The 15,467-nt window shown below is 35.7% G+C and overlaps 1 protein-coding gene across 1 annotated transcript; it reads right to left on the bottom strand.

Moving 5' to 3' along the window:
- Window positions 1–83: 83 nt before the first annotated feature.
- Window positions 84–14,273, bottom strand: LOC109337117 (callose synthase 3-like). The gene is made up of 39 exons (XM_019574010.1): window positions 13,785–14,273; window positions 13,479–13,683; window positions 13,281–13,397; window positions 13,085–13,177; window positions 12,858–12,949; window positions 12,447–12,573; window positions 11,277–11,414; window positions 11,080–11,156; window positions 10,902–10,995; window positions 10,279–10,401; window positions 10,069–10,186; window positions 9,235–9,569; window positions 9,061–9,113; window positions 8,907–8,967; window positions 8,482–8,563; window positions 8,356–8,405; window positions 8,194–8,280; window positions 7,239–7,373; window positions 7,062–7,156; window positions 6,871–6,955; window positions 6,622–6,782; window positions 6,281–6,404; window positions 6,078–6,184; window positions 5,844–5,982; window positions 5,613–5,764; window positions 5,386–5,495; window positions 5,155–5,286; window positions 4,957–5,025; window positions 4,370–4,553; window positions 4,109–4,256; window positions 3,732–3,851; window positions 3,542–3,660; window positions 3,367–3,450; window positions 2,816–2,928; window positions 2,509–2,738; window positions 1,159–1,959; window positions 1,004–1,054; window positions 642–827; window positions 84–505 (listed from the first exon to the last, which is right to left on the bottom strand). The coding sequence occupies exons 1-39, from the start codon at window positions 14,201–14,203 to the stop codon at window positions 257–259; spliced, it is 5,865 nt and encodes a 1,954-aa protein (XP_019429555.1). The 5' UTR covers window positions 14,204–14,273; the 3' UTR covers window positions 84–256.
- Window positions 14,274–15,467: the final 1,194 nt, after the last annotated feature.

Raw genomic sequence — 15,467 nt, 5'->3', positions numbered from 1 at the left:
ACAGCATACAAAATACGATTCCATAATAGTAAATAACTAGCAGAGATCCTTGTGTTTTGATTCCATAATAGATGATGTTTTTGAGAATGATAAAATGGCTATAATAACTAGAGTTGAAGCCCCTATATAATACTATGTCATGGTTAAATACAACAACAACAACAACTACTACTACTACTTACAATGGTTACAGGAAACCTTCCACTACAAGTGTGCAAACACAAGGAGGATTTAAGGCAAAAAATAGGAGGAAAGACTATTCCTTGTTGCGAGAAGAACGCTCCTTCCTGTGGCCTCCAAGAATACGAGAAATTTGCAAACCTCTGCTGAAGGCTTGGTTGAAGAGCATTCGAGTTTGAAATTCTGAAACAAAAGGGAACCAAGCAAGAAAAGCAACAGGAGTGAACAAAAGCAAACCCATCACTATCTCATACCCACGAGCTAGTGTTTTTACTGATCCCCAGAATCCAGCTCTCTTCACTACAGGTCTTAATGCTTGTGCTATCTGAAAAACAAACCACATATAAGTTCAAACACCATCTCCAACCATTTTTTATTTCTTTTTTATTACTTTATACAACTCATGTAGGGGGGAGAGAGAGAGAGAAGAGAGAGAGGAAGAAGAGAGGGAGAGAGCTCACCTGTAGCATTCCCCAACCAGTTGGCATGAAAGCAAGAATGCAAACAACAATATCTTGGACTGTCATGTGTGGTAGGGCAATCAAAGTTACGAGAATCGAGATGAAAGTTAGGAATATCAATCCCTTGATTAGTCGGAAGACAAGTTGGAAATTTGCACTGAATTTACGCCTCCCAACAGACACCGTCTGAGACAATGAAGAAAAAAGGAAACAAAAATTAGTGTTTTCAGAGACTTATTTGGTGACACAAATCATTGAAGGACCCAATGGGTGACGTTACCAACTTTGGAGGACTCAAGTGATGGTTTACTCTATACAACTATAACATGCACTGGAAAGATACACAGAAGCTTGTTACTAACCTTCATCACAAACAATATCACAAAGATCACCAACCATGAAATTCCATATACCTGCAAGCCAAGGAAAAGAAATCCATTTACAACATTCTACTTGCCAAATTATGGTGACTTAATAAGGTAGGAAAAAAATAGAAATTGGTTAAGTTAAAACCTACCAGAAAACTTTTTGATCCCTTCTTCGTAATAGTTAGGTGGTATACAAGACCATACTGGTAGATAAAAAACCGCAATGATAACACTATCTCCACTATGATTCCCCGAATTCCTGAAAACTGGAGATGCTCTTGCTCCTCCTCCCACCAAGATTCCCAACTCTTTTCAGGTGGTACACCTATACCTCCTCGGTTGCTAATCCATTTATTCCAATCAGTCCAATCATCGACAATTTTTTGCCATTCAAACCCAGATGGATTGAACAAGAATGGAGCAAACAGCCAAGTGCCCACCATAAACCACATTGATATGGTAATCAAGACATATGCAAGAGCGCTTCTATAAGTGTGGCCGAAAATTTGGTATACAACAAGCAATATCATGAGCTCAATACCCTTGACAAAGTGGCTACGGGAGTAAAGTCTATAGTTGTCAGCAAACTTAGCATGGAAAACCACAAACCCTCGACCTGTGGGTCTATATTTTGCACCTCCATGAAGCAATGTCCTACCATAATAGTGAGTCTTTGTCCCAAGTGAAAACGTGAAGAATACCGGGGCAAGCTGCAACTGCATAAGTATGAACTCACTAAGTGCAGTTCGAAAACCTCTTTCCAAGCCAATTTCCATCAACATGGGCAGGGCCATCAAAAACCCAATTTGAACAATTGACTGAGAAGCAAGAGCAACTTGAAGAGGCTTATTGTCTCGAATGGCTTTCTGTGTACTCAAACCTTCTTCAAGCCCACTGAGAACAAGATAGAGTCGACCATAGAGGAATACATACACAGTCAGAACAGTTATCTGCGCAAAGTTCAAAGGGGGGAGTTCAGAAGCCAACGATATAAAAATTAAAAATATGACAATCAAGAACCAAATCTCCTAAAAGCTTAAGCTGTTAGATGAAAGCAAATAAATGGCTTTATTATAACTCTATCATGCCCTCTCCGGCCAGAGACCGTAAGGCTTGTTGAAGTGTGGATAATGCATAAACTCGTTTTTACCATGTGCTCAAGTTCAACTTCCACTAGAAAAATTATTAGCAAAACACGGGCAACAAGGACCAAAATCTTAACCATTTGGTCATAGAAGCAATAATACCAAGACTGACTCTCCTAAAAACTTTAAGCACATAGGTGAAGGGTACAGGGGTTGATTTATTATATCTCAATCAATCACAGATGAGTCTTAGCATTCTTGATACCTATTCCTGTCTTTGACGTCAGAGGGCTGTTGTTGGGCCATGTGTTTCATTGCCCCACTAAGATCCCAATAGGGGAATCATTAGTACCCCAAAAAATGAAAAAGAAAATCTAAAATATGCAACTAAAAGTCACTTTGGTGTTAACATACAAGAGTGCTGAAATAAAACCCAATGGTGGTGAAATAACAGGACAGCATTCTGAAGAAGTCAAAGCGGTGCCCAAGTCGGTATACATCTCGACTTAGTGTCTGCTCTCCATTGCCATTAGCTATCTTCGCTTCAAACATTGAAATCTGGTTGAGACCCACATCTCTTCCCTTCCCAACTTGTATGTACTCATGATGAGTAACATTTCCTTCGCGGAGCGTAGAGTTGAACCCTGGAAATAACAGAAAAAGACTGATGAAGGTAAAAGCGAATACAATGCAAATAAAGAGGGATTTGACAAAACTGTACCGGCAAAAATATCTTCACTCAAATTGATAACCCTGGAGGCTTTACTGACACCCCCTCTTGTAAGGTGAAAAAGCCTATCAAAGACATCGGGATGACCATAGTGGAAACGAACCCTACATAGGCATTAAAAATAGAAAGCAGATTAAACATTTTATAAGTTCTCAAACTGCTCAAGAGAATGACACTTTCTGCAAACAAATTTTTAGTCCAAAGTTTTTGTTTTCATCAGTAGATCAAAAGACAAGATGACCTCACCTAGTCGGATTAAGGCTTGGTTGTTGTTGTTAGTAGATCAAAAGCCAGCAAAAATTACTGATTTTAACTAAAATGAAGCTTTTTACCATCTCTCCTTTTTTCCACAAACAATGAATACTCCACTTCAGAGAGAGATGGAAAAGGACCAAACAACATATTTTAAATAAATGTTTCTAACAATGTCAATCTACCAATTTCAGACAGATTTAATATTCAGTTTCTGTTTACTTTAGAAAGCAAAAGTTCACTCCAGATTTTTCCCATGTTATCTTGCACTTGGCACAAATAACACTTACCTCAGGGGATTAGCCAACAATCTCTGACCAATTGTCACAAAACTTGTCTCCTGATTTGACATGAACCATGCAAGGGAAGAAACACTGAAAACAGAACAAGACAGTAGTCAGAAACACCAAAATTATGACATGAATTTTCAAACTGGTAATTACAAAAACTCCGACATAGATTTACCTTCCCGTAAATATATGCTCCCTGAGTCCAAGAATACTTGGGTACCTCACACCATCATGCTTCTTAAGAAACTCTTGCAACAAATTTCTCATTTTCAAAGCTTCCTCCATATAGTTATCCTATAAAAGACGTGAGTTAATCACATGACATGATGAGAACTTACAAACACTATTCTCATTGACCATCATACCTGGTTCATGTCTATTGTTTGCAAGCCTTCTCCACGTGAGAAAATTATGGCATGGTTCTGATTTTCCGGTTTACCTTCACCTAAAATAGCTGGTCCAGGAAGCTTAATTTTATATATGACCTGATTGAGACAATCAAATGAAGAATATGAGCCTCGTGCACAAGGTCACCCTTTTACTTCTAATAAAATTTCTTCTATCAAAATAAAATATTGATACTAGGAACAAATCAAGTAAATTTACAGTCTCCATTTTTTTGTATAAAAGAACATTATACATTATAAGAGAAATATACACATAAGAGGACAGGAAATCCTCACAAAACAAAAAGAAACAGCTAATCTAAAGGCTTCATTAATCAAAACCCAAATCGAAATACCTGGTCAAGGTTCTGCTCAGGCTCAGAACTACTAGATTTTGGCATAGCCTTCACCAAGCAAGAGTAGTAAAACTTATTGATCTTTGTTTGTCGGTCTTTGCTAGTCTCCTCTACCTCATCAATATAGGCAACTCGAAGTGAAGGATATCTGCCAAATGAAAATATATAAATACCAATTCATAGCTATGCTAACCCTATTTTTATTTAAAAACAGGCAGTATATATGCATCATAACTAAAACAAATGAGCATTTGTGTTTACCTGGTCATAAGCCTCAATATGTCCTGCGCACGAGGAGAACCAGATCGCTTATCAATGCCATATTGTTGGCACGATACCACATAAGTGAATTTCATATCAGCAACTGCCTGACATTGTGTCCACAACCTTTCCCTGTTTGAGTTATCCTCTGAATTTTCAATGGCTTTATATCCTTCCATTAAATCTGCCCATTCATAACAATTTGGCCAGACAAACCAAAATCAATTACTATAATACTTACTACAATCTTCCATAAAATTTGACTTAATTACACCCAACACCCCTTCCAGAAATTACAGCAACCTCTGGAGGTTTTAGTTGTAAAGGTTCTAATCCAAGTACATTGATAGCATAAACCTTAATGAGTAACCAATAAAAAAAAAGCTAAAGGGAGGTCGGTGTAATTTATTAAAAAAAAGACATGTCGAGTAAAAGTAAGCCAAAGTTCAAGAAAGATTAGTGTAATTCCCCCTAATAATAATAATAATGTGACAAGCTGAAAGTTTCATTCACTAATAAATTTGCAAATAAAGCACATGCAACAAAAGAAATTTCACTAAATCTTTCCCAAGAGAAGAAACAGTCACCTTCATCTTTGGCCATATCAAGAAAAGACTGTAGCTCCAAAGCTTTTCTATAATACATCATGCCTCTCACTGCATAAAGAAGAATGCTTCAATCAATTACAGTGACAAGTGCAATCATTTTACATTCAAAGTCAGGCTGGAACATGAATATAAATATAACTTGCATCTGCATGTGAGAGAGAGAGAGAGAGAAAGAACCAGTTCTAGTCAAAGTTTGGCCTCTATATGATGCCCAAAGACGAAGTTCTTCTTCTAACTCATCAGATTCATTCCCTTTAAGTTCCTCCTCGCTAGAACAATTCACTCGCTGAAGAAAGTTGTTCCACTCATCTGTTCATCGATAACAAAAAAGGGAACATGAAATGCATTAGATATCCCATCCCATGAATTTTCAGTTATGCAGCATAGATATTTATGAGAATGGTAAACCTGGAAAAATCTTTTGCAAGTAGAACAGTATTGAAACACCATCTTCATTCGGTGAATCCAAATCACGCAAGGAGAAGAGAACCTCCTCTGTGTAGTATGGTGTCAAAACCCTACAAGCAAAATCCACGATGAACCAAAAATAGTGATCAACATTTACATACATCTTTAATTTCACCGATTCACAAGTTTCAACAGGACATAGAATTTGGGACTAAAAGATGGCTCACGAGAATGAAAGCATGTTGCGAACTTTAGGCGCCAAGGGCATGTCCATAAACAGTGAATTTGAGAAGAAAGAAATCCGCCTTCTTGCTTCTAAGTTAGATGGTACATCCATTGCAGATTCTTTTGTAGTAAGCAGCAAGTAAAGACGTTTAATCTATATAAAAAATTGAACATGTAAAGAAAAACACTCCGCTAGTCAAATTTTCAGCAGAATAATTCAATTAGTAACAAACCTTCTCTGTCCAAGCTGCTGTAAGTGGTTCAATTGGAAACTTTATAGCTCCTTCAGATGCAAATAACTGGTGATGTGCCTCTGTCTCTAGGGGAAGCATTCCCTCATGTCCGGCTCCACCATGGATTGAATCTACCAAACTGTTGAAGCAAAATATACAATCATAATTTAGGGTGGGAAGAAGATGCTATTTAAAGATTATGTTGAGACAGGGAGATATATGTGCATGCATTACTTAAAAATATGATCTTGATCCTCCATCATTATATCTCTTGTTACCACCTCCAGCATGTCCTGGAATAGAATCACAACTTGGTCCCTATCTTTCTGATCATTTTCCAACTGCAATAATTTAAATAGCAGGGTGTAAGGTTATGACAACCACTCTGAAAAGAAACTCAATGTACTTAATTGCATAAAAGAGAACTGATACACTACCAAGTATTTGATTAGCTGAACAAACTGTTTGTAGAGGCTAGGAAGAGCACTCATTCTGAATTCACTTATCAGTGTACTAGCATCTATGTGTCTGTCTACTTCAGTAAACATGTAATCTATAACCCTGAAATAAAAGATGCCAACTAATTTAAAATAATTAGATAAGCAAATAAAGAACCAAGTCATCAACCCAAAGTCAGTTTGAACATTACAAGATTGTCAAGAGTGATAAGCTAGCTGTTTCCTATAGAGTTTTATATAGAAGACTATAATTTCTTAATATTTGGAGCTAAGTCAACTGCTTATTAAACAACTACATCAAACTCCTTCAAGAGACTTACGGTTTCTCACGCTCCCCTTGAACCAAATGCTTCATAATGCTCTTGAATGAAGCATAGCACTCACGGACAGCACAAGACATGTAGTTGTCAGCCTCAATTCTTTTTTTCAGCTCTCTATCCTTTCCATTGCTGTCCTTAGCCATATCTAATGCAATGGGAATCTAAGGAGCATATATCCACAAACTGAATTAAAAAATGCACAAATGGAAATGAAGGTAAACAAAGTCATAGAAGTGAAAATAAACAAACCTTGCTAGCAAGTAGAAAAGGGGGCCATTGTATGAGGTCCAACTCACTGTCAGCCCAATAAGGTACGAGCAAAAGTTCCATTTCCCTGAATAGTATATAACCACTTCAGCACACTACTGTTGAAAAAATACATGTTCTACTATAACGAGAGGAAACAAAAACCAGCAACATAAAATTATTCCTCACACTACCTATTGCTAATAAGATCCTCCTCTCTGAAACTAGTGATTATTTGGTTCCATAATTGTGCAAATCTTGCAGCTTCCTTCCCTTTGTTAGATGGGATCTATATCAGTAAGGTAAAGTAATTAGTTAGTAATCCCAAGTAAAGATGCTCTAAAATCATATCACAAGCTCAAGATAACAACCTGATCAAATCTGCGAGATAAAGTAGCTTTTAATCCTTTTTTCCTTGGCTCATTCTTTTCCTCAGGAATCAAACAGGCATTGAAGGCACCGGGCAATGATTGGAAACGAGATCTAAGCATTCCTAATGTCCGTATCTGAAACCAGCACAAGTAGTTAAAGTATAGTGATAATTCAAAAATAAAGTAGTTTTTATAGTCATATCAATAATAGAGTTAAAATACCCACAAGCTAAGCACCTCTAACTGTACCAAAGCGGAAACCCATATTGAGACAACCAAACAAAGTTATGATAACATCTCCAACTCAGAAATAGGTATCACAATACTAAAACCATTAAGTTCGAAAATCCAAAATTACTAATAAATAAATCATAAATCTACCATTAATATCTACTATGCCGCATGATGGGTATATATAACAATGACAAAAGATGCCACTAGTAGGACAAATTTAAATCAGAAAGATATAAAATTCGACCAGGTGGGGACCAAATACAAAAGTTTTCGAGGGACATATAAGCCAATCCACAAAGGTCTCAATTGTACAGCATATTGGCATACAACAATCCCTCCATAAACCTTGGGATAAAAACTCAATCACTTATACAACTTCCCAACACATAAGATAGATGTAATCTGCCTGATAATTCGTGAAAAAATTTGGTATTACTCACATTGTGAAAATAATAGAACATTGGTTATAGAAGAAAAACAGAAATAATTGGTTATTACGGTTAAGAGTTATGGACAGTCTAATGCTTGAAGTACTTCACAAAAATGGAAATAAATTTGGCTGAAAAAGCAGAAGGCAGGAATGAATAGGAACAAGCATATCTATTATAGACAAAAATATCTTCAAGCTTCTTAAATTTCTCATCCAAGTATGCCCGAAACATAAAAACAATAAATAAGCAAGAAAAACCAAAAGAAAGCATTGCATAAGTGATTGACTAACCTCACCAAGGCGACGGAATGCACCATAAATACCACCAAACAAAGTCGAGAATATGGCATACCAAATTTGGCAATCCATAAAGTATACCTGAAAAAAGGAAGGAGTTATATGATTACTGACATATAGTAAAGAGTGTGAATCAGGTGCATCATAATCCCATACCAGAATGATTGGAGCCCAAAGTGCAACTACAACGCCAAGATTGTTCCGAGCTGCAAAGCATGCAATCACTCTTAAAATCTTTTCCAAAAAAATAAACAATATGAAAGCCTGAGCACTCAAGCTTACCATGAGGGAAGAATTCATGCCACTGGAAAGTCGAGATTCTAACGCTCATTATAGCTTTCGTAGGTTGCACCAGAGGTTTTATCTATAGTAAGAATGTAACACCAAGTTAGAAACAAGGTATAGCTTTTTCTGCTCCCGGGTGTGTTGTTGTAAAACTCAAAAGTTTATAGATTATTATGAAAGAAATGGCATACACTCTCACGACAATAGCTTATTACAATGCAAATATGCAATGACTACACAATAGCTACATTCAAACAATGAGTCAAAGAACTATAACTAAAGATCCCTAAAAAAGAACATATTCATAGCAACAATTGTTTGAAGTTGTGGGAAGTGAATATGAAGAAGCAAATGACAATCAGAGTCATCTAAGAGAACTGAAAAAATTAAACAGAGCTTCAGGATGAATAAAAGCACATCACCTCTATATAGTAACTAAAAGCCAACTTTGTAAATATAAGGAGGGCCCAAAAGAATGTGTACCTGAATTTATAAACAACGACATTAACATCAGAATGCCTATGAATATTAAGCCATTCTCAACAAAAATAAACTTTTTTGACTTTAGAATCTCACTTGACAAGGGAAAGTGTGCTCTCATGCATTCCCCTACCAACATACAGACGAGGCTGGAAGTTACAAGGCATCAGCAACACCAAGTTAGAATCAAATTAGAGTTAGTTGTAACAAAAGTGTTCCTAGGTGAACCAAACTGAAAATAGAGTAAAAGACTATTGAATCATGTCCTACCTGTGACCACCACATCATTAGCATCACAACCCTATAGTTAGACCTCTCGAGAAGACGACGAACAAGCGGGAACAGAAATAGTAAAGCTGCGAGCATATTTGGTGACAGGTAAATAGCAACAGCCAAAATAAACAATGAAGGCACGCTCGAATTGTTTCCAAACAAGCTTTTGATCTTTTGAGCAAAGTCAGGAGGATTATCCCAAGTATATGCGTAAGTAACGGACAGAACAATCACCCATGCTGCAGCTGAAACAACTTTTAAAATGTATCTTAACTTTACATACAGTGACATACTCCGTTGTGCCTTCCAACTCAAGATCACATCAAGAAAAGCTGCCCAAGTAGCCACAATTTATGGAAATGACATCAGTATCAACATTTATGTTTCAAGCAGAGGATAAAAAGAATAAAGGAAATACATGTTGACTTACAACTCATTATATTTATAATTAAATCAACCCAAATCTTAAGGTTCAAATAACAACTAGAACACTAAATCACTACCTTAAATTGTAGTTATCATTTTCATGAGGATACAGAACAGAGATGAGAATAAACTTTCTTTATACACTTTTTAAAAGGCTTTGTTATATAATTAACTATAAAAAACACTTCACTAATTTAATCTTTACTCTGGCAGTTACAACTTTCACTAGTAAAAAGCATGTATGTAGGAGGTCAAAGTACAGCATTACTGCATTAGGTTGAAATTTGACCCAGCAACACAATTGACTAAATGCAGAAAGGATGGGGCATAATCTCAAAGTAAGAGAAGCTGCAATACATAATTGGATATTGAATATATATGTAAACAAACTTAGATATTACCTACCTTGCCCAAGCTTCAATATTGCTGCTGTTATAAACACACTCAACACCTTCTTAAATACACCACCGTTAAAGATTGCAAGTGGATTTCCAGATCCATTCCATGCAATAATAATCATAGCCTAATGACAAGTTAACCATTTTCAAACATTAAAGGAAAAAGATGCTGACAGAAGGAGGAGGCAAACATAATAATGTAAAAAACAGTTAATACCTGTAAACATAGAATGAAAAAACTCCACATGCGGTCAAAACTTCTGAATATATGCCAAAATGACCTTATCTCAACAAAATTCACTTTCCCAACCCATCTGTCCTTGTTAGCTGGCTTGTCATCCTATCCATTTAAAATAGCAAAGCTTAAGATACAGTAACACATACAAGTTCCAGCAGCAACAATCAGAATATAGTCAGAAAAAATCTCACATCAATCATAATTAAGAACAGAATATTTTCCTCCTATTTTCAGCAAAAAATCCAAGCTTAGAGTAAATGCACATAATGATATTGTTCGATAGAAAACTGCATATCTAACCAATAAGTAACCAATATCTCTCCTGCATAAATTATCATTGTCAGTCTAAACATCAACATACAAAGAGCTTCTTTTCCATCCCTGTATATAGATAAATGTCCAGTTGTGCCTGAAATCAATTTATGAACAACTTGATTTTCTAATACCTACATGATAGGGCTATTTATAAAAAAATCAATAAATATAAAACAGATAAATCAATGTAAACCTACTTGTCATCTCGTTTAAAAATTGGGGGGGACTAGCTCTTATAGTATACAAACATATGGAGTGGGGAAAAAATATTGCTCATCACTGCTTACGTTAGATTTGTCAAAAAACAGATGCTCAACTGGCAGGCAAAAGAAATCAGCATCAGCACGCATTGGCCAACCTAACCGAAAACAATCAGCAGACCTACAATCATGTCATTGAAAATTAATTCCTACACAGGTATTAATAATGAACATGGCAGTAAAAATTAAAAGCAGCTAATCATACCAGAAATATTCATTTAAATCATCATAGTTTCTCCATTGTGAATGCTTTGACCTTCCCTTTTTGCTCCGCCCAGCTTCCTTTTGAGCAAAGCAATGTCAATTTATTTTATATTATCAATATGGAATATGGAAGGAATAAATGTCATTTGGGTTTGTAAGGCCCCAAACAAATGGAAGTGAAGGCAGTGGGAGAAAAACCTTTGCAATCACATCATAAATAGGAGTCACAACTTTCCTTAAGAAAGCCTCCTCTTCACCTCCATACGCTGGCTTGACATTCTCTCCAGTCATTGGACTGACATTACCAGCAAGCATACCATACAACTCAAAAGCCATCTACAATGGTCATCATGAAAAGATCCGAAAGCATGTCAGTATTCAATATAAGAGGAAAGTTACCATCAAAAAGTTTCATTTGACATGAGAACTTCATGTTCCAATGCAGAACGAAATAAACAGCATATCATGTTTCACTGGGAAACAAAACGACAACAATAAAACAAATTTGTATCGTTTAAGACCAACTGTTAATATGACTAGGAAAATATTAGTTAACAGATTAGACAAAGGCTTGACATGATGACATAGAATAGACATGCCTAGGAAATCTAGAAAATCTTATTTAGTAGGAAATTAAAAACCATAACATGTTTTGATCCTTATCACATGGCCATCCTGTGGCACTTACGTAGTGTCATATTTCCCTGTTGGGAATCAATCCAATATCACTTGAATTGAATGCATGAACCTCATCCCTCTATTTCGAAACAGAAAGTGATAATGGGCCGAACCAAAGCAACTATAAGGGTTATCCAATGGGTCAAATCCCAACTGGCCAAAGTTATAATGCGCAAAAGTTCAAACCATGTGGCTTTTCTATTTTATTTATCCAGCAAAAAGGTTTGGAATAAAGAGGACTGGTCAAAAAGAAAGGCTTACACAAGCAAAAGAGGCAAATAAATGGCAATAGGAAAGGATGGTAGAATTGTGCCCAACATGGTTTGGACATGTGAAAATAGAGAGAGGAAGGCCAAGAAAAACTCCAGGTGGAACCAATAGAAAAGACTTAGACCAAAATGAACGATCAGGGAGATTTGATTTTGGATAAAACACAGTGGCTTCGTTTGAACCATCAACATCTAGTGAGAAACAGCTTTGGTTCTTTCTGTACGCAGGATTAAAAGGTCATAACTATAGACAAATAAGTGAGTGCATGCAGATCAATTAGTTTGATAAGGGATTCACATATTAACTCAGAAAATGCATCAAAAATCTATAAATCCAAACAATAGGAAACAGCAAAGGTGAGTCAAACATTCCCGAAAAATAAATAAAAAATCACAGATTAGTTTAAGTTACAAAACGTACATGGTGATAAATATAGCAAAGGCATTCTGGCATGAATCTTAGATTGGCGGCTTCACCCCATATGAGAAGATACAGACCCATATAGAGTAGTTTACGCTGCTGCACTTCTTGCTGTATAGTAGGTAACCTGTAATGCATCCACAAGGTTGCATGAATAGAAAAATACATACATTTTGCAAAGCTAGATAGTGTTAAAAGGATGCTGCAAATAAGAATTCATACTGTGAAACCTCATATCTCAATTTAAATTCCTGAATACTGATTTAACTTAAATACAGGTTACAGGATAAAATGTACAACTGCTAAAGGAAATAGTTTTAAAATCTTTTCTACAACCATAAAGACTTGCACAAGTAGCTCATAGTCAACAAGATGTAATTATAGTATCATTAGGAGAACAGAAACACTCACCAAAGGCTACTTCTCCGACCCAAATACTTGCACCACTTCTTATAATTCTTGAAAAGTTTTTTCATCACCTCCGTCAGTGCACGGTCATCCAACTAATCAAAAAATGCGTACAAGTCACAAGCAAATCTAACACATATTAAATGTATTTTCTTCATTTGCTTTCCTATAGAAAATTAAATAGAACAAAATAATTAAAATTTTGCATCAATTCTTCAATAAAAAGTGACCTTTGGCTGCTGGTCAGGCTTTGGAAATTGTCGAATGTGAACATTAGCAAGCAATAAGATCAAATGCTCTCGCTGATTGGCAACATTGTGCTTCTGCATTTTGAACAAAATAAAAGTAGATATTAAAACGAAGAGGCAAAGAAGTTAAATAAGATTAATTATAATAAAATAAATAAGCCCATATAGTTTGACTTGCCTGAAATCCAAACATTGAACCAAGCCAATCGAGAATGTCTTCATCTTTCTTTTTCTTGTAGTCCTTGGGCAAAGGAAGACCCCGAGTGTTACGTAGAGCATATACAGCAGCTTGGATCTGTAAACAGTTATGAATAATCAAAAACACACACACACATATATATATATAATGAAGTTTATAGGTTAAAGATGAAAATACCTCAGGAAATCTCATAATGGCCTGATTTGCACTATCAGGATCAAGTGGAAGAATATTGTAAGGGACTAAGATCTCTGTCTTCGCAGCAACTTTATCTTGTGTCTCCAAAATCTCACGATCAACTTCCATAGACTGTGTCATGTTCACAGCTTTCAATACCTCAAATAGAACATTAGCAGTTTGATATGCCTTTGTAAGCTGTGCACTGAAACAACAACAACAATGATGAATAACAATAGTAGCAGTATATGATGATTATGATAATAATAATAATAACAAAAATAGCAAGTATAAGAGAGAGTGTACCGATCAGCTTTATCAGCAGCATTTTGTAAAGCTTGAATATACTTTTTATAGTAATGCTGATAAAAACTCTGCATCTCACGAGCATCACTTTTCTTGACTCTTCCTTTCAAAGTAGGATCGTTTTCCCTTTCAAGACGTTGAAGAAGAGCAGTTTTGAATTGACGAACACCACGACCACTCGAAGTTGGATCCAACCTATGAGCTTTCTCAAAAGCATAGAAACGACAGAGATAAGCAACCCTAGGATGAGTCTTCTCAACTTCATTAGCCACACGGAGGATAGGTGCTATCTCCACCAGCGACGACGGAACTACCTCGCTGTCGAATATTGACTCTCCTAAGTTCCCCGCCGTCTGTGTCCTCATTAACCGCCGTGCCGGCACCGGTTGTTGTTGAGACGGCGACGCCGACGACGACATCGTGAAATGGAAATGAAACCCTAGCAGAGCGGAATAGAAGAGAAGAGAAGAGAAAGAAGAATAGAAAGAAGAATAGAAAGAAGAGGGAACTTGAAAGTGAAGGAAAGAGAGTAAAGTTATTATTGCTGCTTCTGTCTATACTATACTACTGTAGTGCAGACACTGTGAATTACTATTTTATCCCTCTTTTCTTTTTACGATTTCGGTGTTAAAAGGGACAATCTCTTTTTATTAATAACGCTTCTGCCACTCCCTTTTATGCTTCCCAGCTATACTTTCTTTAACTTTTTCATTCTTCTAGTCTTAAGTGCTAAGAGAGAGAGAGAGACAGAGATTCTTAGATATTGTTTTTTTAATCTGATTTATTTGAATAAAAAATACTAAAAAGAATATTTGTGTGGATTTCAATTTCAAATGCACCTTCTTTCATCTATCTAAATAATAACTATAGTAAAGCAAAGAAGAAGCACTAAAATGAGAGGAAAGGGGTATAAGATTGGCACAAACTTGGTACTTTGTGTTGCTCTTTTGCATCTTCCTTAGCCATAAAGTTCTCATACTCATACATATTACTTTTAATAATCTCCACATGATGTCAAAAGCATTAAAGTAATATTTGCTACAATCTTTAACAAAGTTAACAAGATAGTAGATTAGTAGTAGTAGCTAGACTTCAATATAAAACATTAAAACCTCATTCCACAACAACAGAACAAGTGTGATAGCATAAACCATTAAACATGCACCATGCAATGCAAATCACCATGTTAATGCAACTAGTATACATCAAATAATTACGTAAATATTTATAGTCTTCCCTGATCGGGGAGTCTCCCATCATTGTCAACATATATATATATATTCACGAATTTCAACTCAACGAAATTTGAACTAAAAATATAACTCGTTTTGAACTGGAGTTAGGTTTTGAACTGATTTTTTTTTTATGTTGAGTTGTGCCTAGGCTCAACTTTCGGTGTGTTTACGGCCATTGGGGTCTCACATGCCACATGATCAAAATTTGGTACATATTTACATAGTTAGCCTTGTTTCCATTTATATATTGATAGTGTAAATATTTTTTACATTTCAGTAAATCTTTATTATTCATATATTAATTATTATTGACTTTCAAACAAAGTATTACAAATTAATAATAAAAGATATAGTACCAGTATAAAAAACTTTATACTATCAGTCTAATATATTGTTACACTGTTAATATATATATATATATATGTTGATGATTGGTTTCTTGGTTAGT

Source organism: Lupinus angustifolius, unplaced genomic scaffold, assembly GCF_001865875.1.
Source record: "Lupinus angustifolius cultivar Tanjil unplaced genomic scaffold, LupAngTanjil_v1.0 Scaffold_2_2, whole genome shotgun sequence".
In the NCBI taxonomy this organism is placed as follows: Eukaryota; Viridiplantae; Streptophyta; class Magnoliopsida; order Fabales; family Fabaceae; genus Lupinus; species Lupinus angustifolius.
The sequence above is the reverse complement of the archived record's forward strand: the minus strand, read 5'-3'. Positions and strand labels throughout refer to the sequence as shown.